Source organism: Ursus maritimus, unplaced genomic scaffold, assembly GCF_017311325.1.
Source record: "Ursus maritimus isolate PB19 unplaced genomic scaffold, ASM1731132v1 scaffold_3, whole genome shotgun sequence".
NCBI classification, from domain to species: Eukaryota; Metazoa; Chordata; class Mammalia; order Carnivora; family Ursidae; genus Ursus; species Ursus maritimus.
The window spans coordinates 54103600-54127431 of NW_024425563.1; the positions used below are offsets into that span (position 1 = coordinate 54103600).

At 38.1% G+C, this 23832-nt stretch overlaps 1 protein-coding gene across 1 annotated transcript; it reads left to right on the forward strand.

The window, feature by feature from the left end:
* The first annotated feature begins 1330 nt into the window (after window positions 1-1330).
* On the forward strand, window positions 1331-22444 carry POLR1F (RNA polymerase I subunit F). Its single transcript, XM_008686369.2, is given in 5 exon segments — window positions 1331-1631; window positions 15792-15933; window positions 19343-19551; window positions 20656-21037; window positions 21039-22444. Coding segments are annotated over 5 exon segments (1068 nt in total). The 5' UTR covers window positions 1331-1377; the 3' UTR covers window positions 21120-22444.
* The last annotated feature ends 1388 nt before the right edge of the window (window positions 22445-23832 follow it).

A 23832-nucleotide genomic window follows, 5' to 3' on the forward strand; every position in this document is an offset into this window, starting at 1 on the left:
TAGTGCAGTGCTGTTGTATATGTACATTTAGATCCTATTTCCTCATTAGATTTTGAGCTCTTTATTGCCTGTTATTTCATTCATTCATTCATTCATTCACTCATTTCCTATGCATTGGCTGTTTTGTTTTCTTTTGTGTTGAGCCATAGAGGGTTGCAGTGGTGAAAAAGACAGTTACCATGGTTCCTGCCTTAGTGAGCTTGGAGTCTGTCAAGGAACAGGCAGATCAATAGGCAACTGACATAAAATTAACATAAACACAAGTGCTTGATGGTGGTAATTTACAAAAGTGGGGAAGCTAATCCCCCATCTTGAATTAGATGGGGGCTGGGAAGACCGGTAGAGTGGTAGTAAAGTGCAGAGGAAGAGGATGCAAAAATCTAAGCTAAAATTTGACACATGAGTACAGTTTTCCCATTTGAGAGAAGTCACTATACTTCCAGGGAGCAGGAACTGATGGAAAAGAAAGGGAGCAAGGTGAAAGTGAATCAGTGAGCAGGGCTGGTGGCTAACAGATAATGTAAAGTAGGGAATGTGATAAACGAAACTGCTGTGCTGGCAGCAGACCCTAATATGGTCTTTTAAGTAACTTAAGAGCCCTATTAAGGAGTCTGTGTTATCCTGAGAAAACGGGGGCTCCTATGTGGACAAGTCATGGTTGTATTTGTGTTTCGGATGCTCCCGAGTGTCCTCTTGACGGGTTAAGCTTCCAGTGCACTTCTGTAGTTTTGGAAGCGAGGACAGACAGAAGTATCTTAATAGACTGATATTTCCGCTTTGGACCCCGCAACCCTGGGGGCTGATTTGATATTTGAGGGTACAAGAGAGCCTCTAAGGATAACAGCTGAACTGAGCCATTTGGAAAGTGGTGGTAAGATTTCCTGAATGAGTTGTTACAGAATGAACAGAGAATCCAGACGGGAGAGACGATGGGTTTATTTTAGGATGTGTTGCATTTGAGGCATCTGGGCTGCTTTTTAGGATTGGATTCCCTGCAGAAAATATATTCCCTAAAAATTTAAAGTTTATTATTGTATTGTCCACACTTGTAAAATTTACTACTGGAAATTATCAAAGGGTAAGCCCTATTAAACCTACATACTAAATCCAAAGATGACCTTAGCGAAAATAAAAGCTTGCCCGCCCTGAAGAGAGGAGATGGTGGCGGGTCTTCTTTGGAGCATGTTTAACACGTAAGCACGGGCTCCAGTGCGAAAAAGTTGCTGCCCTCTGCTGGTCAGAGGTGCCTAATGCAACTCAAGGAGAGAAATTTCCTAGGGGCGTGCTCGCTGTTGGATGACGTAGAAACCCGGCGTCGTGAAATAGCCGGTTGTGCCTGCGTCAGCTGTGCGCGCCGCGGGAAACCTGACAAGCGGCATGGCTGCGGGTTGTTCAGAGGCTCCGCCGCCGAAGGCGCCCTCTGAGGGGCCGGTGGTAGGACAGGCCGGCGTCTTGCCTTGCCTAGAGCTGCCGACTTACGCGGCCGCTTGTGCGCTGGTGAATAGCCACTACTCTTGCCTGGTGGCAGGCCCGCACCGAAGACACATCGCTCTGTCGCCGCGTTACCTTAACCGGAAACGCACCGGTATCCGGGAACAGCTAGATGCGGAGCTCCTGCGCTATTCCGAGAGGTACCAGTCTCTTAGTCTTTTCCTCCGCCGCGCCGACAACGCCATAACGCAGCCTGCCACCCCTTTTAAGCACAGGAGGGGGTGGTGGGAAGACGTGCTGATGGCGTAGCAGGAAAGGGGTGAATGGGAAAGAACGCGCCGGCCACCTGGAGCTTACTAGGCTCGAGGCGTTCTGGAGTCTTCATCCGGCCCAAAACAATATCTCCCTAGTCGGGATCTGTACAGAGTCCATTTTATAGGCAAGAAGGGAAACATAAAGGTGACGTGAATTGTGTCGGTGGAGGGGGTGGAGAAGCTTGTTCTAGAACTGGCGCGTAGGGGTAAGAATAGACTAGGGGTCTAGAGACCTGGTAGGCCCAGTTGTGTGTTTGACATTGGAAGTTTCGAATGGCAGTACTTAAATTCTCTCTCGTTCTATAAAAAATTGCACATAAAGCATTAGTCCAGTTGTTGATTTGGAAACCATGAAAGAGAGTTTCTGTTGTTTATTTTGGCTCTGGTACTTTCGCTGGGTTTTTTGTCTTGGACCTGATCGTGGATGAGGAAAGTACAATTTTTGTTTTGTTTTGTTTTTAAGAACAGACAGTTTAGTCTAACTGGCTTGTCTGTTGGGTTTGAAGGTGAAAAAACTTTGTGGCCCATTTAAAATTAATATATTCAGAAAAAACCTGGAGTTACAAAAGTGGAGGGTCAGAGGGAGGGAGCATGTGTACTTTAATACTGCAGTAGACTACTTTGCCTGAAAAGCAGGGGTTCTAAAACTCGGACGAGTGGAATACCTAAGGAGTCCTTATTGCTCTTCAGGAATTTCATGACCCCCTCCCTCCCCTCTGGGAAATTTGCAGTCCGGTTTTCTTGGGTAAAGTATCCAAAGTGTTTACTTTCTCAGGGGATTCTGAACAGGTTAAGAATCAAGCAAGTCTGGAATGTACAGCGTACTCCAAGCACCAACACACTTGTTGTGTGCCTATTTTGTATACTAGGGACTTGGGACTAAAAACACACACACCACCACCACCACCACCACCACCACCACCACCAAACAAGAACCCTATTTCAAGAAACCGTAAGCTCTAATAAAGATAGAAATGTAAGCCAGATAAATCCAGTGAAGTGTTAAAATTTGACAGAAATCTAAAGTAAGTTACATTAAGAGGAAGAGTAGTGAATTTGATATTAGGATCTTTGAGAACAACTTAATAGGAAAAGGGTTCTTTGAGATGGTAGTATTCAAGGCAAAAAAGTGTGGCATAAACAAATGGATAGCAGATATAAAATAGACTGCTTTGGTCAGAGAATTGTTAAGTACTACGTAACTGGAGTAAGATTTAAGTTAGGGGAAAAGACATTGCATGCAGTTGGAGAGGAGGGCAAAGACAGCGTGGGGGACAACTCATTTCTCTTTCCTTCTGGTCTCCTAGGTTTGTTTTTGTTTCCCTTTTTCCGTTTGCTTAAGCAGGCTTAGCACTTCATCCTCTTGGTGCCCTCCAACTCTGAAATCTGGTGCACTCTGGAGAGCGCAGTAAATGTGTGATCTCTGGGACAGTCAGATACACAGTTTAAGAAACCACACTTGGTTGCATTAGCTGTTGAGTTAAGGGGAGAGAGACTGGAGACATGGAGACCAATTAAGGGATTGTTAAAATTGTGCAAGAGAAAATGACTGGAGAGTATGGATTTGAGAGATTTAAGGATATAAAAATGGTCATAAAATCTGGGAAGAGGCCATGTTTGATATATGTTAGCACTTCCTGGAACCAATCAGTTCCTCCACTTGACAGGCTAGGGGGAAGTGTCCCCAGTCAGAGCCATTACACCAGAGATATAAGGAACTGATTGAAGGATAATTTCTGTTACTGAATGGGATAGTGTGGCCTTGTGGAGCAGGCTGCACTATGAACAGATGAGAACTGCCCACTCTACACCCTCTCCTCCCCTCACCCCCATTACCACACTGGGGAACCCCACTACCCCATTGTGGTAAAGACTGACGTATTCAGTGCAAATAAAGCAGCACATGTCGAACTATGCATTTCTAATTAGGGACCACTCATTGAAAATATCAAGATTTGTAATGTCAGTCAATCATTTATCACATATAGGTAGGTTTACAGATTTTGGGGCCATCCTGTAGGATCAGGAGGACTTGCTTCACTTTAAGAAATGAGGAAAGGGGAGTGTTGGGAGGTAGAGGAGGGACAATAAAGCATCCCCCAAACTGAGAGGCACTTTGAGATTGGAAAATGAAGCAGTTGACTCCATACAGTTCACACGGAGTTTTATTCTGGGTAATTTACTGACACGGAAGATTGGGCAGGTGATGATCCAGGCATCCACATAGCTATTCTCCACAGTGTCTGGACCTTAGTTCACATTTACAGAGTGCAAAGGGATGTTTAGAGGGCATTGTGGTGGGGTCAGAGGTCTAACACTTAACAGACTTTGTGGCGCCACATGTGCTCCAGAAGGTGGGGGAGGAAAGTATGTTACCCCTACTAGTTATCTAAATAACTTCAGGGAAGACCAGAATGAGCCTTCCCACATTGTGGTCAGGACGTGTTAACCTCCAGGGGGCGTGGAATCCATAGCCCTGAGGGAGGTCATCACCCAGACATGAACAAGATGGAGGGCCAAACATGGGGTCAGTATTGTCAGCATTCATGCGCTTTACTCCCAACATCTTTATGGCTCGTACAGTGTGTATGGTATACATGCCATTCTAACGTGATGCACTTAGAGCCAGATATTGGGAGTTGGGTTGCATACCTACGTCATGGCAGTAATATAAACAGTTACATGAGGTTACTATACTTATAAGACAAAAGAAAATACTTAGAAGTATATAGTTCCCCAGTGACCTGGTAAAGAGTTGAGTGAGTCATCAAGTGGAGGCATCAGCAAAAATGATCCTTTCCACAGACACAGCCATCAAAGCAATTGTGAATTTCCACGTAAGCGGTGGCCCACAACAGGGAGACACTTCCTGGGGCAAGAAGGAGGGAAATCAGCAGTGTGGGGCTGGGGCAATAAGACAAGTGTTTTGAGAGTCAATAGACATGGCAAATATTCATTTGGCAAGAACACAGTATCTGTTTGGTTCCCATACCACCACGGCTTTACATCATTCCTCATTCTTGAGTGACTGAAAAGGGGCATAGGTCGGGACTGAGGAATGAAATTGCCTTGCATCCAATTGCAGATAACCCTTAATATTAAGTTGAGCCCCCATCCTTCATAGAGGCATTTTTTGGGAACTCTAATGTATAGTCTTAGCATCTTATTCCACATTTCATAATGAGGTATATCAGGTCAGTTCAGTTAAACAGTTGTCTCATTTTAGGAGGTGGTCCTCCAGGTGGGCTTTCAAAGTCAGGTGCGTAAGTGTATAAGTAGGTAGAAATCCAGATATTCAAGGAAACTAGAAGAATTCAGGATCCAGCCCGGTGTTCTAGGTAAACAGTAAACATTTGAGGACAATTAATCAGAACTAGAATCTAACACCCATAAAGATACATTACTGAAACAATTTTTTCTCTCCAAAATCACCCTCATTTCCATCAGCAATAGCCAAATTAAGACTAATTTGTTTAAAACAAGTCCATTTTTAACCAATTTGGCCTAAATACTAAGTACAACAAGAGTAGTGACTGGCTGCATATGTTCTTTCAGATCTGCTTTGCTGGAACATCTCATAAGGAATTTCAGATTGAGCTTTTAACAGCCATTCAAGGCTAAGAGCCAAGCCAAATACTTGCCAAAGACTCACTTTCAGTACCTTAAAAGATCTGATTATTTCTTCACTTCTTGGGGTCCCCTAAATATCCTGATGTTCCTGAGCCTGTCAGTAGGTACCTTCCTTGTTTACCAGGTAAGGCTCCTGGGAACCCTGTAAACAAGGTACCAACTATGCCAGTTATTCCAGGGGGCTTCATTGGCTCCGTAAAGTCAACCTTAGTTCCTTAAACCTGGCTGGTCATATCTGAGTCTATGCATGTCTTTCTCAAATAGGACATTCCAGTCAAAGCCTTGGTAATAGAATCAGTTTTTCTAATGGTGACCTGTTAAGAGATTCTTAGTGAAGTTATGCAAATAACTGTAATTGCCATGAAGGTAAGAATACTCACAGAGTTTCTGAATTCTGGAGGAATCAGGTAGGGAGAAAAAGATCACTGTTTCCTTAAATCCTGATGAGCAAACATTAGAGAACCAGTGTTGTTTCAAACAAGGGTCATAAAAACTATAATCATCTTCTTTGATTCATTTAGTCTCATGTTACTAATTCTCTTTCAGTTTGAATAGTTTTCCCATTATTCCCAGTAATTCCTATGTGGCTTAGTTTTATGATCTTAAGGTGTATCAGAAACCTGTGTTTCCCAAAAGTCCTCTCTCTGGTTCTCCTTGAAGATGAAACACATTTGTAAGAGCATCAGAATAGTAACTGTAAATGACAAAAGACTCAAAAAAGGCCATGGTTAAAGATCATATGAGATTTCATTATAGAGCAGTTGACAAGGAAATCTGATTATTTCTGTGATGGTACTTCAATAATCAGAATTACAGGTAACGATGTTGTACCAGGATATATTAAAACTTTAGGAATTTCATAGCATTCACCCATGCAATATAATCTAAAAAGATTTATCATCACTTATCTGACAATGCTTCCTATGTAATTTAACATAACCAAATAAATAATCCTTATTCGTTAAAAAGACTTTTTTTTAGAATTTGAATTTAGGGAAATTCGTTAAAAATATCAGAAGGTTTTTAAAGCACATGCTTAGGGGTGCCTGGGTGGCTTAGTCGGTTAAGCTTCTGCCTTTACTGCAGGTTGTGATCCGAGGTTCCTGGGATCAAGCCCCACATAGGGCTTCCTGCTCAGGGGGGAGTGTGTCTCTCCCTCTCCCTCTGCTTGTCTTCCTGCTTGTGCTCCCGCACCTGTGCACACACTCTCTCTCAAATAAATAAATAAAATCTTCTAAATAAATAAATAAAGCGCATGCCTGAAAAGGACCACAGATCATTACAAAACTTACAGAATTTTACATAGTTGTTAGCAAAACTTAGCTTTTTTAATATTGAGAAGATTTAGATTTACTAAGTAATTAAAGACCCGATAGCAAACTTTGTTTTTTCTGGGCAGATAAAGGAAAAACCTTTTACATTTTTCTATCATCAAGAGCAGACCAATATTCCAGGGAAACCTTGCCATTTCAACAGAGTGAAAAACCAAACTCCAATCTTAAACCATGTACTTTTAAAACTATTAATTCCAGTCTTCATTGTGACCACACATACTTTTGCAAATATTCCTTTTTCACAGACTTCCTACAACTTTAAAAATTTATTTATTTATTACATTAAAATTTTGTCCTGTGTTCCCTCTTTAAATGAGTCTCATTTTGGGACAAATTACTTTTTCCCGCTCAACAAAAATGTATTCCCATTCCTCATACTTTCTTACCAAAAACACATACCTTATTTTCCTTACATACACAGTTGCTTCTCTCAGTATTTACAGTATTCTTTTATTTTTATTTTTTATTTTTTAGATTTTATTTATTTATTGGACAGAGAGAGACACAGCGAGAGAGGGAACACCAGCAGGGGGAGTGGGAAAGGGAGACGCAGGCTTCTTGCCTAGCAGGGAGCCCGATGCGGGGCTCCATCCCAGGACCCTGGGATCACGCCCTGAGCTGAAGGCAGACACTTAACAACTGAGCCACCCAGGCGCCCCTTCAGTATTCTTTTTAAAGAATTTATTTTATTTTTAGAGAGAGAGAAAGAGAGGGAGAATGCTTGCGTGCAGGGAGGAGGGGCAGAGGGAGAGAGAGAATCCCAGTAGATGCCATGCTGAGTGCAGAGCCCAGTGCGGAGCTTTATCCCATGACCCTGAGATTACGACCTGAGCTGAAATCAAGAGTCGGACACTTAACCGATTGAGCCACCCACGTGCCCCTCCAGTAGTCTTAATGACATTTGTTAGAATTCTTAATGCTTAGAAACTTACTTTCTAGTGAAAACTAGGAAGTAAGAAATATTAGTTTCACGTGTACAGTATAATGATTTGACAGTTCTATATGTTACTCGGTGCTCATCATAAGAAGTACACTCTTAATCCCCTTCACCTCTTTCACCCATCCCGCCACCCACCTCCCCTCTGGTAACCATCAGTTTGTTTTCTTTAAGAGTGTGTTTCTTGGCGTGTCTCTTTCTTCTTTGTTCGTTTGTCTTGTTTCCTAAATTCCACATCTGACTAAAATCATATGGTATTTGTCTTTTTCTGAGTGACTTTTTTCACTTAGCATTATACCCTCTCCATCTATCCATGTTGTTGCAAATGGCAAGAGTTCATTTTTTTTTTTAAGGCTGAGTAATATTCCGTTATATATGGACACACCACTTCTTCATCAATTCATCTGTTGGTGGACACTCAGGCTACTTGCATAGTTTGGCTATTGTAAATAATGCTGTAATAAACATAAGGATGCATACATCTTTTTGAAGTAGTGTTTTTGTAATCTTTGGGTAGACACCTGATAGTTCTATTTTTATGATAATTCTATTTTTGCAATTTTTGGAAGAATCTCCATACTGGTTTTCACAGTGGCTGCACCTGTTTGATTTCCAACAAAAGTGCATGAGGGTTTCTTTTTCCTTCACGTTTGCCGACACTTGTTTCTTGTATTTTTGATTTTGACCATTGTGACAGGTGTGAGGTGATACCCCATTGTGATTTTGATTTGCATTTCCCTGATTATGAGTGATGATGAGCACTTTTTCATGTGTCTGTTGGTCATTGGTATGTGTTCTTTGGAAATGCTTTTTCCCCCATTTTTTAATTGGATTATTTGGGGGGTTTTGTGGTGTTGACTTATATAAGTTCTTTATATATTTTGGATATTAATTCTTTATCAGATATGTCATTTGCAAATATCTTCTCCCATTCAGTAGGTTGTCTTTTAGTTTTGGTGATTGTTTCCTTTGCTATACAGAAGCTTTCAATTTTGATGTAGTCCTAGTAGTTTATTTTGCTTTTGTTTCTCTTGCCTTGGGAGACCTATCTAGAAAAATGTTGCTAGGGTTATGTCAGAGAAATGACTGCCTTTGCTTTCTTCTAGGATTTTTATGGTTTCAAGTCTCACATTTAGGTCTTCAATCCATTTTGAGTTTATTTTTGTGTATGGTAAGAAAGTGGTTCAGTTTCATTGTTTCACATGTAGTTGTCCAGTTTTCCCAACACCATTTGTTGAAGAGACTGTCTTTTTCCCATTGGATATTCTTGCCTCCTTTGCAGAGATTTATTGAGCATATAATCATGGGCTTGGTTTGTTTCCTGGGCCATTATGTTCCATTGATCTTATGTGTCTGCTTTGTGCCACTACCATACTGTTTTTATTATTATAACTTTATAGTATGACTTGAAATCTGTGATTGTGATACTTCCAAGTTTTGTTTGTTTTCAAGATTGTTTTGGCTATTCAGGGTCTTTTGTGGTTCTGAGAAATCCTTTATCTCTCCTATTCTGAAACTTTAGGATTGTTTGTTCTAGTTCTGTGAAAAATTCTGTTGGGATTTTGATAGGGATTGCATTACATTTTTACATTGCTTTGGATAGTATGGACATTTTAACAATATTGGTTCTTCCAATTCATGAGCATAGAATATTTTCCCATTTGTTTGTGTTGTCTTCAGTTTCTTTAAAATTTTAGAAAGAGACGCTGGTGGGGGCCAGAGGGAGAGGGGGAGAGAAACTTAAGCAGACTCTGTGCTGCGTGTGGAGTCCGATGTGGGGCTCGATCTCATGACCCTGAGATCACAACCTGAACCGAAACCAAGACTCAGACACTTAACCAACTGTGCCACCCAGGCACCCCGTCTTCAGTTTTCATCAATGTTTTATAGCTTTCAGAGTACAGATATTTCACCTCCTTGGTTAAGTTTATTCTTAAACATTTTATTTTTGGTGCAGTAAGTGGGATTGTTTTCTTAATTTGTTTCTGCTACATTTTTAGTGTGTAAAAATGCAACGTTTCTGTATGTTTATTTTGTATTGTGCGACCTTACTGAATTCATTTATCAGTTCTAGTAGTTTCTTGGTGGAGTCTTTCAGACTTTTTTTTTTTTTTTTTAAAGATTTTATTTATTTGAGAGAGCACGAGAGCATGAGTTGGGGGGCAAGGGGCAGAGGCAGGAAGGGAAGAAGCGACTCCCCATTGAGCAGGGAGCCCGGGAGCCTGACATGGGGCTCAATCCCAGGTCTCTGGGATCACGACCTGAACCAAAGGCAGATGCTTAACCAACTGAGCCACCCAGGCTCCCTGAGTCTTGGAGGTTTTCTATGTATAGTATCATGTCATGTACAGTGAGTGCAATTTGTGTTTCTTCCTTACCAATTTGGATGCCTTTTGTTTCTTTTCATTGTATGACTGCTGTGGCTGGAACTTCCAGTACTCTGTTGAATGAAAGTGGTGAGAGTGGACACCTTTGTCTTATTCCTGTTCTTAGGGGAAAAGTTCTGTTTTTCCACTATCGAGTATGATGTTAGCTATGGATTTTTCATATATGGCCTTTATTATGTTGATGTATGTTCCCTCTGACCTAGTTTGTTGAGGGTTTTTGTCCTGAATGGCTGTAGCACTTCGTTAAATGCCTTTTCTACATCATTTGAAATGAAAAGTGTTTTGTTTTTTTTTTTAAGATTTTATTCATTGAGAGAGATCATGCACATACGCTTGAGCAGGGGTGGGGCAGAGGGAGAGGGAGAAGCAGACTCCGCACTGAGCAGGGAGCCTGACTCGGGGCTGCATCCCCGGCCCCTGAGATCATGACCTGAGCCAAAGGCAGAGGACTACTCAACTGAGCCACTCAGGCGCCCTGAAATGATACAATTTTTATTCTTTCTCTTTTTGATGTGGTGTATCACATTGATTGATTTGCAAATATTGAACCCCTCTTGCTTCACAGGAATAAATCCCACTTGATTATGGTGAATAATTTTTTTTAATGTATCAATGAATTCAGTTAGCTAATATTTTGTTGAGGAATTTTGCATGTATGTTCATCAGAAATATTGGACTGTGGTTCTTTTTTGTGGTGTCTTTTTTTGGTGTCAGGATAATGCTGGCCTCAGAATGAATTTGGAATTTAGAATAGTTTGAGAATAATAAGTATTAAGTATTTAAATGTGTGGTAGAATTTACCTGTGAAGTCATTTGGTCCTGGACTGTTGTTTTTGGGAGTTTTTAGGTTATTCATTCAATTTCATTACTGGTAATCAGTCTTTTCAAATTTTCTAAGTTTCTAGGACGTTATCCAGTTCTTCTAGGTTGTCCTATTTGTTGATATATAATTTTTAATGTCTTAAAATGCTTTGTATTTCTCTGATGTTGGTGATTTCTCCTCTTTCAATTCTGATTTTGTTTGAGTTTTCTCTCTCTCTCTCTCTCTCTCTCTCTCTCTCTCTCGATGAGTATGGTGAAAGGTTTATCAATTTTGTTAATCTTTTTGGTGAACCTGGTCCTCATTTCACTGATCTGTTTCTTTTTATTTTGTTTATTTCTGCTCTAATCTTTATTATTTTTTTCCTGCTATTGATTTTGGGTTTTGTTCGTTCATTTTCTAGCTCCTTTAGGTGTAAGGTTAGTTTGTTTGAGATTTTTCTTGTTTCTTGAGGTAGGCCTGTACTGCTATAATGTTCCCCCTTAGAACAGCTTTTACTGCATCCCCAAAACACTTTGGACTGTTGTGTTTTCATTTGTCTTCATGTAATTTTTTATTTCCTCTTTGGTTTTTTGGCTTACACATTCACGGTTTAGTAGCATGCTACTTAATCTCCACATAGTTATGTTCTTTTAGATTTTTTCTTCTGGTTGATTTCTACTTTGATAGCATTAAGGTTGGAAAAGATGCATAGTACGACTTCAGTCTTTTTGAATTTATTGAGACTTGTTTTGTGAGCTCACATCTATTTTGGAGAATATTCTGTGTGCATTTGAAAAGAATGTGTATTTTTAAACATTAGGATGTAATGTTTTACATCCTGTTTTAGGATGGTATGTTCTGTATACATCAGTTAGATCCATCTGTTCCAACGTGTTACTCAGAGTCACTGTTGTGTTGATTTTGTTTGGATGATGTGTCTATTGATGGAGCTGGGGTATTAAAGTCCTCTACTATTATTGTATTACTATTGATTACTTCCTTATGTTTGTTACTATGTTTAGTGGTGATGAGTTCCTTTAACTTTCGTTTGAGAAATCCTTTATCTCTCCTCTTCTGAATGATAGCCTTGCTGGATAGAGTATCCTTGTGGCTGGCTTTTTTTTTTTTTTTTTCTTTTTTCCTTTGAATGTACCAAGCCACTCCCTTCTGACCTGTAGTATTTCTGCTGAAAACTCCACTGATGGTTATGGAGTTTTCTTTATGTAACTGTTTTCTTTTCTCTTGAGGCTTTTAAAATTCTCTTTTTATCATTATTTTTTGCCATTTTAATTACTGTGTGTTTTGGTGTGGATATCTTTGGGTTGCTTTTGTCTGGGGTCCTCTGTGCCTCCTGATCTAGATGTCTGTTTCCTTCCCCAGACCCAGGAATTTTTCAGCTCTTATTTCTTCAAATAAATTTTCTGCTCCCTTTTGTCTCTTTTCCTTCTGAGATCCTCATAATGCAAATGTTATTATACTTGATAGTGTCCTGAGTTCCTTTGATCCATTTTCATTTATTATTATTTCTTTCTTTTGCCTGTTCATCTTGATTGCTTTCCATTATGCTGTTCTCAAGGTCGCTGAGCCATTCTTCTGTGTCCTCCAGCTATGATTTATTCCCTGTAGTGTATTTTTAAATTTCACTTAGAGTTCTTCACATCTAATTGTTTCTTTTTTATGTTTTTTATTTCTTTTTGAGGGTCTCACTGATGTCCTCCACTCTTCTCAAATCCAGTAATGATCTTTTATGATCATTACTTTCTCTACTAGGTATATTATATATCCCATTTCGTTTAGCTCTCGTGAATTTGTACTGTTCTTTCATTTGGGACATATTCCTTCTCATTTTGTCTAATTCTGTGTCTGTGTGTTAGGAAAGTCATCTGCTTTTGAAAGTAATGCCCTTATAAATAAGAGGTCTTGTAATGTCCTGCTGTGCTATGTTTCCTATTCATCAGAAACTGGCACTTCAGGGGCGTCTCTTATGTGTGTTGTGTGTGCCCTGCTTTTGTGGCTGAGCCATGTTTTCCTTCAGTCCAGTTGTCTACAGTGGCTCTCTTTGCCTTTGTGTGTAGGGTTTGGCTCTTCTGTTGTTAGTGGGCTAGTCTAGGGCCACCTTGGGCTTGAATTGAGCCAGAGCAGTCTTTTGTAGCACCAAATTCAAGGGTGCTTTCCCTGTGTGGTCACCTGAGAAGCTTTTGTTGGTGGGCTGGGTCTGCAGTTAGACCAGATGTCTGTCCCTCGTCCATTGCTGGGGCAGCAGCTGGATTGGTGTGTGCTGTTGTTTTCCCTCTCCCAGGAGCAGGTGTCCCTTTGGAGTGGTGCTGGCCCGTTGGGGCTGCATGTACAGTGCAAGGCTTGCGGCACTACTTTGGATGGGCTTCAGCCAAGATGTGCAGAACAGGGAAGCTGAGTGTGCTGTATACGGTGCTGGCAAGGTCTATTACTTTGGTCTGCTGTGGGAGGGGAGCTGAAGCAGCCTGGGAAGACTTCTGCAGAGGGCTGGAGAGGGTGGATCCACATAAATGTGTGGCTGGGGCATGCTTTTAGCAAGCTAAAAGTGGAGATTGCTGTGCCGTGCTGGGTCCTGTAGCTAGCTGTCCCTGTATTTAGGCTGGGGGCGGGGTGCTGGGGAGGGAAATGGCACCCACCAGCTCTTTTGTTCTTGGAGAAATCTCCCAAAGTTACCTGCCTCTCCAGCCCGTGCTCTGAGATTATTAAATAAATCTCCTTCCTGTATACCCCAGGCATTTTTCAAACTGCTGCTTCTGAGCTGTATGTTAGTGGGGCTGCTGGTTGTACTGTCACTTTAAGGGCAGGGACTGCGTTTTCCATCCCCCTCCAGCCTCTTAACCTTTTGAGGCTGCTGATTTTTAAAGCCCTAGGTGTTAAGCCCTGTTGATTGTTTAAAAACAAACAAAAGAAACTGGGGAAGGCAGGCCCCTCAGGTTTTCAAAGCCAAATATTATGGGGATTTGTCTTGTCAGTGCGGTCCCCCAACCTGGGGAGCCTGGGGCAAAGTCTTCTCCCCTCCCCTCTCTGCCCTTGCAGGGAGTCCCTCCTCTTTGGTACGGTCTTACATAAGCATAAAACATGTTTATGAACAGATCCAAATTTATCCTTACTTTTTCTGTAATAAGACAAAAGTAGATAAACCTGTGTTCAGTAATCAATATTTTCAGTATTTTATTTGGAAAAAAATTTAGATGTCCAGTAAATGGTTTCTCAAAGGTTTGATGGATTTACACAAATCCTTTTGGGTTTAGGCTCTATGGTCACATTCCCTAGTTATCAATTTTGAATTCTACAGAACGCAGTACCTTTCTCTTATAATAAATAGTTTGCATTACTAACTTTACTATCATGAAAACACATCTTTATTGTGAATTGAAACTTAAAGATAATATAACCTACCTACACAATTGCAAAAAAAAAAAAAAATCCGAGTGCTCCAACACGATACCATAAAATGTGTTGCAATGTGATAATGCTCAAGCATGACTATGTGGGATGACTGAAGTAATCTGACTTCTGCCCTGATCCCTAGAATCGTGAATGTGTCTGTTGCAAGGGTGGATTGATGCAGGGGTTTTGAGTTGACAACTCAGAGAACACATACAGTGTCTCCATTGGTGGAATGCTTTTCTGAAGTAATTGAATAGTTCTCAGTAGAGTTCCCTACTTAATAATCTGCCCTTGAATTTGCTAGTGCATTCCTGGAAATTTATGTATATAGAGATGATGCAAACATGAGTTTATGCTGGTGTGTGTGTATGTGTGTATATATAAACATATAAGTATATATACTCACATATATTTTGATATCTGTCTAGAGTTAGATTCTGTGTCTGCCTATTTACAGATCTGTTTGTTCCTCATTCAGAGGTCATGTAGACTTCTGGGTTTTCTGTGCTCCTAAGACTGTCCTAGTGATGTAGTTCTTGCTTGGGGAAACACATGCAGAAATTAACAGTTGAAAAAAATGCTTTCTGGAGTAAGTCCCTGAGTTTATGGTCTTCTCGATTTGATAGTTATTAAAGTCCCTTTCTAAGTGGTTCCTGGCTGTTTTGTTTAAGCAACAGCTATTAGGGATAAATTCTTTTTCTTATGCTATGTGAGTAGTTTCAGAAATTTAGTAGAATTCAACAAAAATGTTCTGTGCTCTCAAGGGCCTTAGAGTAGTGTGTGGAATGCAAATATACACAGATAGTCAATAAAACGAGATCAAGTTCAGTGATGATGCTGTGCCATGGTGTCTTCTAGGAGTGGAGGAGTGATTTCAGCCTGGCCTTGGGGAGTCTGAGAAGTTTTCTTGACTAAGTAGTGGGTGTAGTAGTGAAGCCACCAGGTGTGCCTCCTTCATAGTTAAAATTTCTTAAGTACTTGGAAATGACATTTTGAAATAGTAGTTGCCCCCTAATCCTGTCATAAAGTGGCACAATCAGTTCTTAATAAATAAAACTACATATTTCATTTATTAACATTTCTATTTATTACTAACAGTTGCAGTTTGAGGATTTTTCGCCCTTAAGTCATTGGCTTTAATATTCAGGGGCTTCACCTGTGACTCTAATACTTCTCTTACTATGGGCCATCTAGTACAGAAATTCAGCAATGGTGGATAATACCAAAATTGTCTTGATTCAGTTACACTCAGAAATAGAAACATTTTTCTTGCAAGTCTTTTTTTTCCCTCATTCTAGCATGACTAGAATTTAGATGCATAGCTACTGCTCATGCATAATCGGACATTTTGTTTCTGGGTACCTATCTTGAATCATTTTTAACTTAGTCAATTTATTGAAACCATTTGGTGAAATTGAATTACTCAAGTTGTTAGGGATTAATAATATGCTATTGTGTTTTGGCATGTGTGGTTATATAGTATATTTAATCAGTATGATAATAGCCTCGTTTAAAGGAGGATAAAAAATATATTTTTTTCTTTTTTAATAGCCTTTTAGGTGTCCCCATTGCATATGATAACATCAAAGTAGTGGGTGAACTGGGAGATATTTATGATGATCAAGGACACATTCATCTTAACATTGAAGCAGATTTTGTTATTTTCTGTCCTGAACCAGGGCAAAAGCTTATGGTATGTATTTTTATATATATATATATTTTTAAGCTTTCTTTGTATAGTTGTATAATAATGTAATTTGGAAAATTTTAAGAGACTTGGGAAGCAAATGGATTGCTATTATTGGTTCCTAAAAATTTAAAGAAAAAAAATTACCCTCAGTTCAATGTCGGTAAGTTCTTAAACTAAGACTCACATGTATGTGCAGAGAATGTGTCTCAGAATTTATTCTCTTCTTTGGATAGCACCAGAATGATCTTAAGCGGTTAAAAAAAAGTATTTCTCAATTATACACAAATAATTTCTTTATAAAGGATTCAAATCATGTAGTAATCAAAGGGGAGCTGAAAATTCAAAGGGTTGTGAGCCCAGGCAGGTAATGAAAGTGAATGAAGGATGAGGTCAGGGCACCTATAATGTGCCTTGGGAATGAAGGCCCTGTGGGGTAGGTCTTTTAATTTTTCAAGAGAAGCTGGAAATACAGATTGATGTGAGTTGACTAAACTATATCCCATTATGCTCTGTACTTGCCTTTCTCTCCTACCAATAGTTCTGGGTGTATGCATTGTTACATATATATATATGAAAATATATACACATAATTTTTTTCTTTAAGCAGTTCTAATTTTTTGTTAATCATTTAAGACCTATTAACCCTTTATTGCTAATAAAATACAGGTCAATTTTACTTTCAAAATCTATAAGGCATTTCTAATTTTAAAAGGTTTTTTAATATCAAACTGGTAGGAGGAGTATCCTGGGGCTGCCCAACTGAGATCCTACAACCAGTCTCCATACCAATAGTATGGCTGTAGTGTAGTTTTTCTTCTCTAAGAAGGTTGGCAGATTTGTACTTAAAAATTTCCACACTTACCTGCTTTGTGTAAGTGTACTCATGGAAATACCATACTATACAGAAAGTATGAAATGAAAAAAAAAATCAATCAGTCCTTTTACTCTTTTCCCTACAATAAGGTCCAGTCGTCAAGTAAATTTGGATAGTTTGTTCAATTTTTTTTAATAGGTATAATTACATACAACAAAATGCACATATCGCAGTGTGCAGTTCAATGAATTCTAAGAGCATATATACCATTTTGTTTTGGAAAGAGCCTCATGCCCTTTCCGGGTCCATCCTCTCTATTCCAGATATAACCACTGTTCTGATTGCATTTATTGTAAAATTAGTTTTTTTCATTATACAGTGTTTGAAAATCTGACCTGTTTAGCTCAACATGTTTTTGCATTTCATCCATGCTGTTTGGTGTATTGGTAGTTTATTTCAGTTCATTGTTCATGGTATTGAGTTGTATGAATGTATAATTTAATTGCCCATCTTTATTGATCGACATTTGGGTTGTTTCCAGTATGGAGCTCTTATGAATAAAGCTGTGAATGTACATTTTCATTTCTCTTAGGTAAAAACTAGAAGCAATATTGCTAAGTCACAGCATAGGTGTTTACCTTTATGAAACACAGGCTAATTTCCCATTTAGCTGTACTAGTTGCTCTGCATCCTTGCCAGCATTTGGTTTTGTCAGTCTTTTGATTTTACTTATGGGCATATACTAGTTTCTCATTATGATTTTAATTTGCATTTCTCCTTTGAGCTCTTTTTCATGTGTTTCAGTAAGGGGCCTACTGAAGTGCTTTGCCCATTTTTAATTGGGTTTTTGTATTTTGAGGTAGAGTAGTTCTGTTTATAGTCTTCCTACAAATCCTTTTCAGATAAATGTATATGTGAATATTTTCCCCCAGTCTGTGACTTGTCTCTTAACTCGTAATGGTATCATTTCATAAACAGAAGTTTTTAATATTAATGAGGTCCACTGTTTTCTGGATCCTGTGTAAGAAACTTGCCTACTCCTAGATTATGAAGATAGTTTGTAGGGTTTTTTTAGTTTTAGCTTTTCCATTTAGATCTATGACCAGGCTTTAATTTTTGTGTATAAAGTAGGCCCTTGAGATTGTTTTCTTATTCTTATAGTTATTCGGTTGTTCCAGAACTCTATATTGAAAAGACTTCCCTTTTCCTATTTCTTAATTTGATTGATTGATAGGCTTTAGTGTTTTATAGCAGTTTTAGATGTACAGAAAAAGAGTTGAAAATACCTCTCTTCATTCCCCCACCCCAGCACACAGTTATTCCTATTATCGACATCTCGTATTAGTGTGATAAATTTGTTACAGTTGTTAAGCTGATACATTATTTTAAATCTAGAATTAAAATTTTCTCTGTTGTGCATTCTAAAACCCATGGAATGTACAACACAATAACAGTTGTCCCCCCATTGCTCTATTCTATAGAATAACTGGGCACTGCTCTAAAAATTTTCTGTATTTTACCTATTTATCCCTCTCCCTTCTGCCCTCCTCTTGAAACCTGACAACTATTGATCTTTTTTACTGTCTCCATAGTTTACCTTTTCCACAGTTTCATATAGTTGGAATCATATCATGTAGCCTTTTCAGCTTGTCTTTGACTTAGCAGTATGCATTTAAGGTTCCTCCAGGTCTTTTCATGGCTTGATAGTTTTTTGGGGTTTTTTTTTGTTGTTGTTGTTGTTTTTGTTTTTTACTTCTGAATAGTACTCCATTGTATAGATGCACTTCAGTTTGTCCATACCATCCAGAATGTACCACTGGGAACACCAGACTCCTGATAATGACAGCAAACGAATTTTCTATGTATAAGGAGTTGCTAACATTAAACAAGGCTGTATATATGTTAATACATGATTTAAAATTTTTCAGATGTTCATTTATGTATGTTATCTATGTTGACTCTTAGGGGAGGAAAAGAAAACTAAAGTTTTTAAAACTTTAATTTTAAGCTTAAGATCATAGAGCATGTAGTTTGAAGCTTCTAAAAATGTTACTGTGATTCAAAGTAGCCATGCTCAAGATCTGCATATGAAGGGTAAGCTGTCTTCTGATATATTGCTTACATCACGCTAAAGTTAATTGTTAAAGAATGCTTTTTAAGCTTTGAAATTCAGACTGTTTATAGAAATATAATGTGGATCCTAGTTATAGAAAGCACATGCTTTCTGCCTTGAGGTCTTTTCACATTTAGGTCATATCAAAGAGTATTTTCTGCTTGGTTTTAATATGGTTATAATCTATTCCCCAGGGAATCCGGTATTGGGAGCTGAGGAGTTTTTAGAGTAGTTGTTTATCAAGTTAGGCAATTGATATGCAATTACTTAGTAAAGTTTGACCTTTCTAAAAACTCTACAGTGTTCTAAAATGATGGTTTAGTATAACATGTAAATTTTAATTGAAAAACTTTTTCCGTTTCAAATTATATCATAGTTTGATGTTTTCTCTTTGAAGATCAGTTTGAAGCTTATAAAGTTTTATTTACGTTTTAAACTCTTTGGATTTCTTGATGTTACCTTTTTTTTTCCCCCTTTCTTCCCAGGGTACAGTTAATAAAGTGTCTTCCAGCCACATTGGCTGTTTAGTACATGGGTGTTTCAATGCCTCCATCCCTAAACCTGAGCAGATGCCCACTGAGCAGTGGCAGAACCTGGAGATAAACGTGGGTGATGAACTAGAATTTGAAGTATTTCGTTTGGACTCAGATGCTGCTGGAGTATTCTGCATTCGGGGAAAATTAAATATCACTAGGTCAGTTTCTAATCACATTATTTTAATTTTGATACTTAGTCATTTCTATTTAGTTCTGAATTTAGAGAACATAAGCCCCTCTTTTAAAATAAATTTTATTAGAATACTTATGCTTCTAAACCATAATGTCACTGTAATAGGAATCTTAAGTGCTATGACAAAGCATTGAATAGTGTAGCTCTACCCATCTACCCAACTGTTCCGTATTTTACCGTTTTCTAGTTTAATTTTTTAGCAACCAAAAGATCATAACTAGTAGCCTTTTATTTTTACACAGTTGAAACAATTTGATTATTGTCATTTTGCCAGGTAGAAAATTTCAATACAAAGAAATTCAGAAATTAAGAACTGCTGTCATCTTGAGCTTGGTTCCATGGGAGCCAAGTTTAATGGAGTGAAGGAAAAAGAAGCTTTGGGAATATTGCTGGTGTTAATTTTTTTTTAGATTTTTGCCTTGATTTTAACAAGAGTATGATTTAAAAGTTTTAGAACAGTTTTCCAATAGAATGTTCTGTGATGATAGAAATGTGTGCTACATTTGTGTAGTATTAAAGTTACCTCATTGAAATTACTTAGTCATATGTAGCTAATGTTACTGTAGAGGACTGCAGTTCCAGAGAGAGGGCTACTTCACTGATCCTTGTTTTTAGTTTAGTGTTAATACTGCTTTAAGCACGGTTAAGGGAAAAAAATGAAACGAGGATTGAGAGAGTAGGTGGAAACTCCATTAATTTCATAGATAATGGAAGTATACATTTTCTCACTTGTTAGTTCTTTGGCTAATAATAAGCCTGAGTATTGATGTTTATTGTGACCAAATTTTCCTAAACCAAGCCAAAATTTAGAAGCTACATTTTGACAAAATTTGTCATTTTTGAGTATCAAAACAGCCTGGAACAAGTACTTTGGAAAAATTTTTTTAACCTTACCCAGACATTTTAATGGGCTAAGGGATAACAATAGAATATTAGAAATTTATGCCATACTTCTGTATCTTGTACTGCAGTCATTATTTAGGGGGAAAAAAAAACTTGGTATATTCTTGATCTCACTTTATTCTTTTTTTTATTGCTATGTAAATTTTTTCAACTGTTATTATTTTAGTTTACAAACCAAGTGCTCTGCAGTTTCTGAAGAAGTAACAGAAACTGGCACTGAAGAAATTATTGAAAAACCTCTCAAGAAGAAAAAGAAAAAGAAGAAAGATCCAGAGTCATATGAAATAGAAAATGGTAACAGAGAGCTAGCAGATTGTGCAGATGCCACCATGAAGAAAGAGACAGACCTGCAGATTGATAATGTGAATAGCCTCTGCAACAATGAGCCAAAAAAGAAGAAGAAGAAAAAACACCAAGAAGATCAGGACCAGGATCCTGTTTTCCAAGGCAGTGACTCCAGTGGTTACCAGAGTGACCATAAAAAGAAAAAAAAGAAAAGAAAACACAGTGAGGAAGCTGAATTTACCCCACTTTTGGAACACTCACCTAAAAAGAAAAGGGAAAAGTAATTTTCTTCAGTGCATTTTAAATATTCAGCTTTTTAAAGATTTAGATACAAGAGATGAATAAATGTGGGAATGGTATGAAATGCTTGTGTATTCCCAAACAGGAAATATTTGATTAGGAGTTTTGGGTGCTTAAAGTTATAATTCCTGTCGGAAATACCAGTGTTATTAAACTGCCATTTTATTGTATACAGAATAAAAAGGTAAGAGCTACTCTCTCAAATCTTGACATTTTCCCAGATTTTACATTCTAAATAAAATTATTTCTATACTCTGAAGCCTGGCAAAAGGACTTTGTAATATAGTTATATCATTAAAGAATGAGTTGGATCTTTTTTTTTTTTTTAATAGGTTTGCCTTTTAGTCATAGTATTACCTGTGATTTTAGGGTTTTTGTTTTTTGTTTGGTTTTTTTTTTTTTTTGGTCGTGGCTACTATGGTGTTTCTGTGGTTCAACTTAGAATGGTTTGCCAGAGGAGTTCCTGAAGTCTCCAGAGCTCTAAGAACCATGCCACTATTGACTATGGTAGGAAACACTGTTTGTTTATTATTCTTTCCTTTCAGATGGAGGCTGATGGAGAAGGCTTTTTCCTTGTATTTATTTGTGCCTCAACCGTTCTGCTTTTTCTGTGTTTGGAGCAGAATCTGATTAAGACATGATAAATGCCATTTATCCTAGTGGGGGAATTTCTCAACTACCTTTTTAAAAATTAGATGATTAAGTTACTAAAAAAAACTGAGAAAATTTCATTAAGAAAATGTGGACTAGGTTTTTCTTAACCACTAGAAAACAGTGAGTAATGAAATGACAAGCTGGTTCAGGCTGATAAAGAATGGCCACATTCATTGATCTAACAGTACTTGACCATGGCTGTGTGTAACACATCTAAGGAAGGCTGTAGTTCCTTTCATTATGGGGTATCATTGGAGATACAGATGCACACACATAAGGAAATACAGAAAATTAGTACTAACAACAGACTGTCTACTCACTGTTAGGGATGAACGGTTGACGTGAACTTCACATGGCAACTCTTCTGTTCCCATTTTTCTAGTATCTGATGTAGCTGGTCTTACTTGGTTAATATTTAAATTCTGCTAGTAGTATATCCTGATCCCGTAATGATAAAATGTAGGATTTGGGCAACAGCAGATATTCACGTTTGTCCCCAAGTAAATTAGTAAGACCAGATGATGGAAAGATACAGACCAGTTTCTTTTTCTAAGATTTAATGTGGGTATTGTGCCCTTAAAATATGACTAATACAAATTGACATGTGATATCAATACAAAATTAGATGTACAAAGTATGTAAAATATCAATTTTGTATATTGGTGAAATTCTATTTTTGGTATACAGTGTTTTAAATAAAATTTATATTCTGCTTTTTTCAGGGTTCTTTTTTAGCTAAAAGATTAAAAATGGTACATGAAGCTTACTAGTATTTTGTTGAGGATTTCTGTATTTAGGTTCATCAGAGATACTGGCCTATAGTTTTTTGGGGTAGTATTTGTATATGATTTTTGGTATCAGATTAATCTTCCATAAAATGTTAGCAAATGGTATCCAATAATACATTAAAATCATTCACCACAATCGAGGGATTTACTCCAGGGATGCAAGTGTGGTTCAGTATTTGCTAATCAGTCACATGTTACATCACATTGCAAGAAAGGATAAAAACCATATGATTTCAATAGATGCAGAAAAATCATTTGACAGATACAACATCCATTTGTAAAAAATACTATAGGTTTAGAAGCAACATACCTCAACATAATGAAGACCATGTATGAAAAACACAAAGCTAATCTCATAGTCAATGGTGAAAGACTGAATTTTTCCTCTAAGATCAGGAACAAGACAAGGATGCATGCTTTCACCACTTCTATTCAACGTAGTATTGAAAGCCTCGTTTTCTTACACCATACACAAACACAAGACAGTAAGTAAAGACCTGTGAGAACTAAAACCATAAAACTCCTGGAAGAAGACAGGCATTAATTTTTTGACATTGGCTCTAGCAACATTTTTCTAGGGATATCTCCTCAGGCAAGGGAAACAAGCTAAAATTAAACTAGTGGGGCTACATGAAAATCAAAGGCTTTTGTGCAGCAAAGGAAACCAACAAAACAAAAAGGCAAGCTACTGCATAGGAGAAGGTATTTGCAAATGATATATCCAATAAAGTTTTAAAACCCAAAATACATATAAAGAACTTAAACATCTCAACACTGAAAAAGCCTCCAAATAATCTGATTAAAAAAATGGGCCGAGGACCTGAATAGACATTTTTTCCTAAGAAAACATACAGATGGCTGGCCAACAGACACATGAAAAGATGGTCAACACTAATAATCAGGAAAATGCAAATCAAAACCACAATGAGGTAGCACCTTACACAGGTCAGAATGGTTAGAATAAAAAAGACAAGTCTTGGTGAGGATGTGGCAAAAAGGGAACCTTCGTGCCCTGTTACTGGGAATGTAAACTAGTGTAGGCACTGTAGCAGCTGTATGAAAACTAATTTCTGGGGGAAAAAAAAAAAAAAAAAAAGGACTTCAGGGAAGATGGTGGAGTAGGAAGATCCTGAACTCACCTTTTCCAAGGGACACACTGAGATAACAGCCACATGAGCAGGCTAACTCAGAAAAAGACCAGTAGAACAGAGTTTCCACAATTCATGGTAGATAAGAGGCCACATCTAAAAGGGTAGGAGGGGTGGATTCATGGTTGGGAATTAAACCCTCAGTAAGACTAACCAATAATGGCAGAG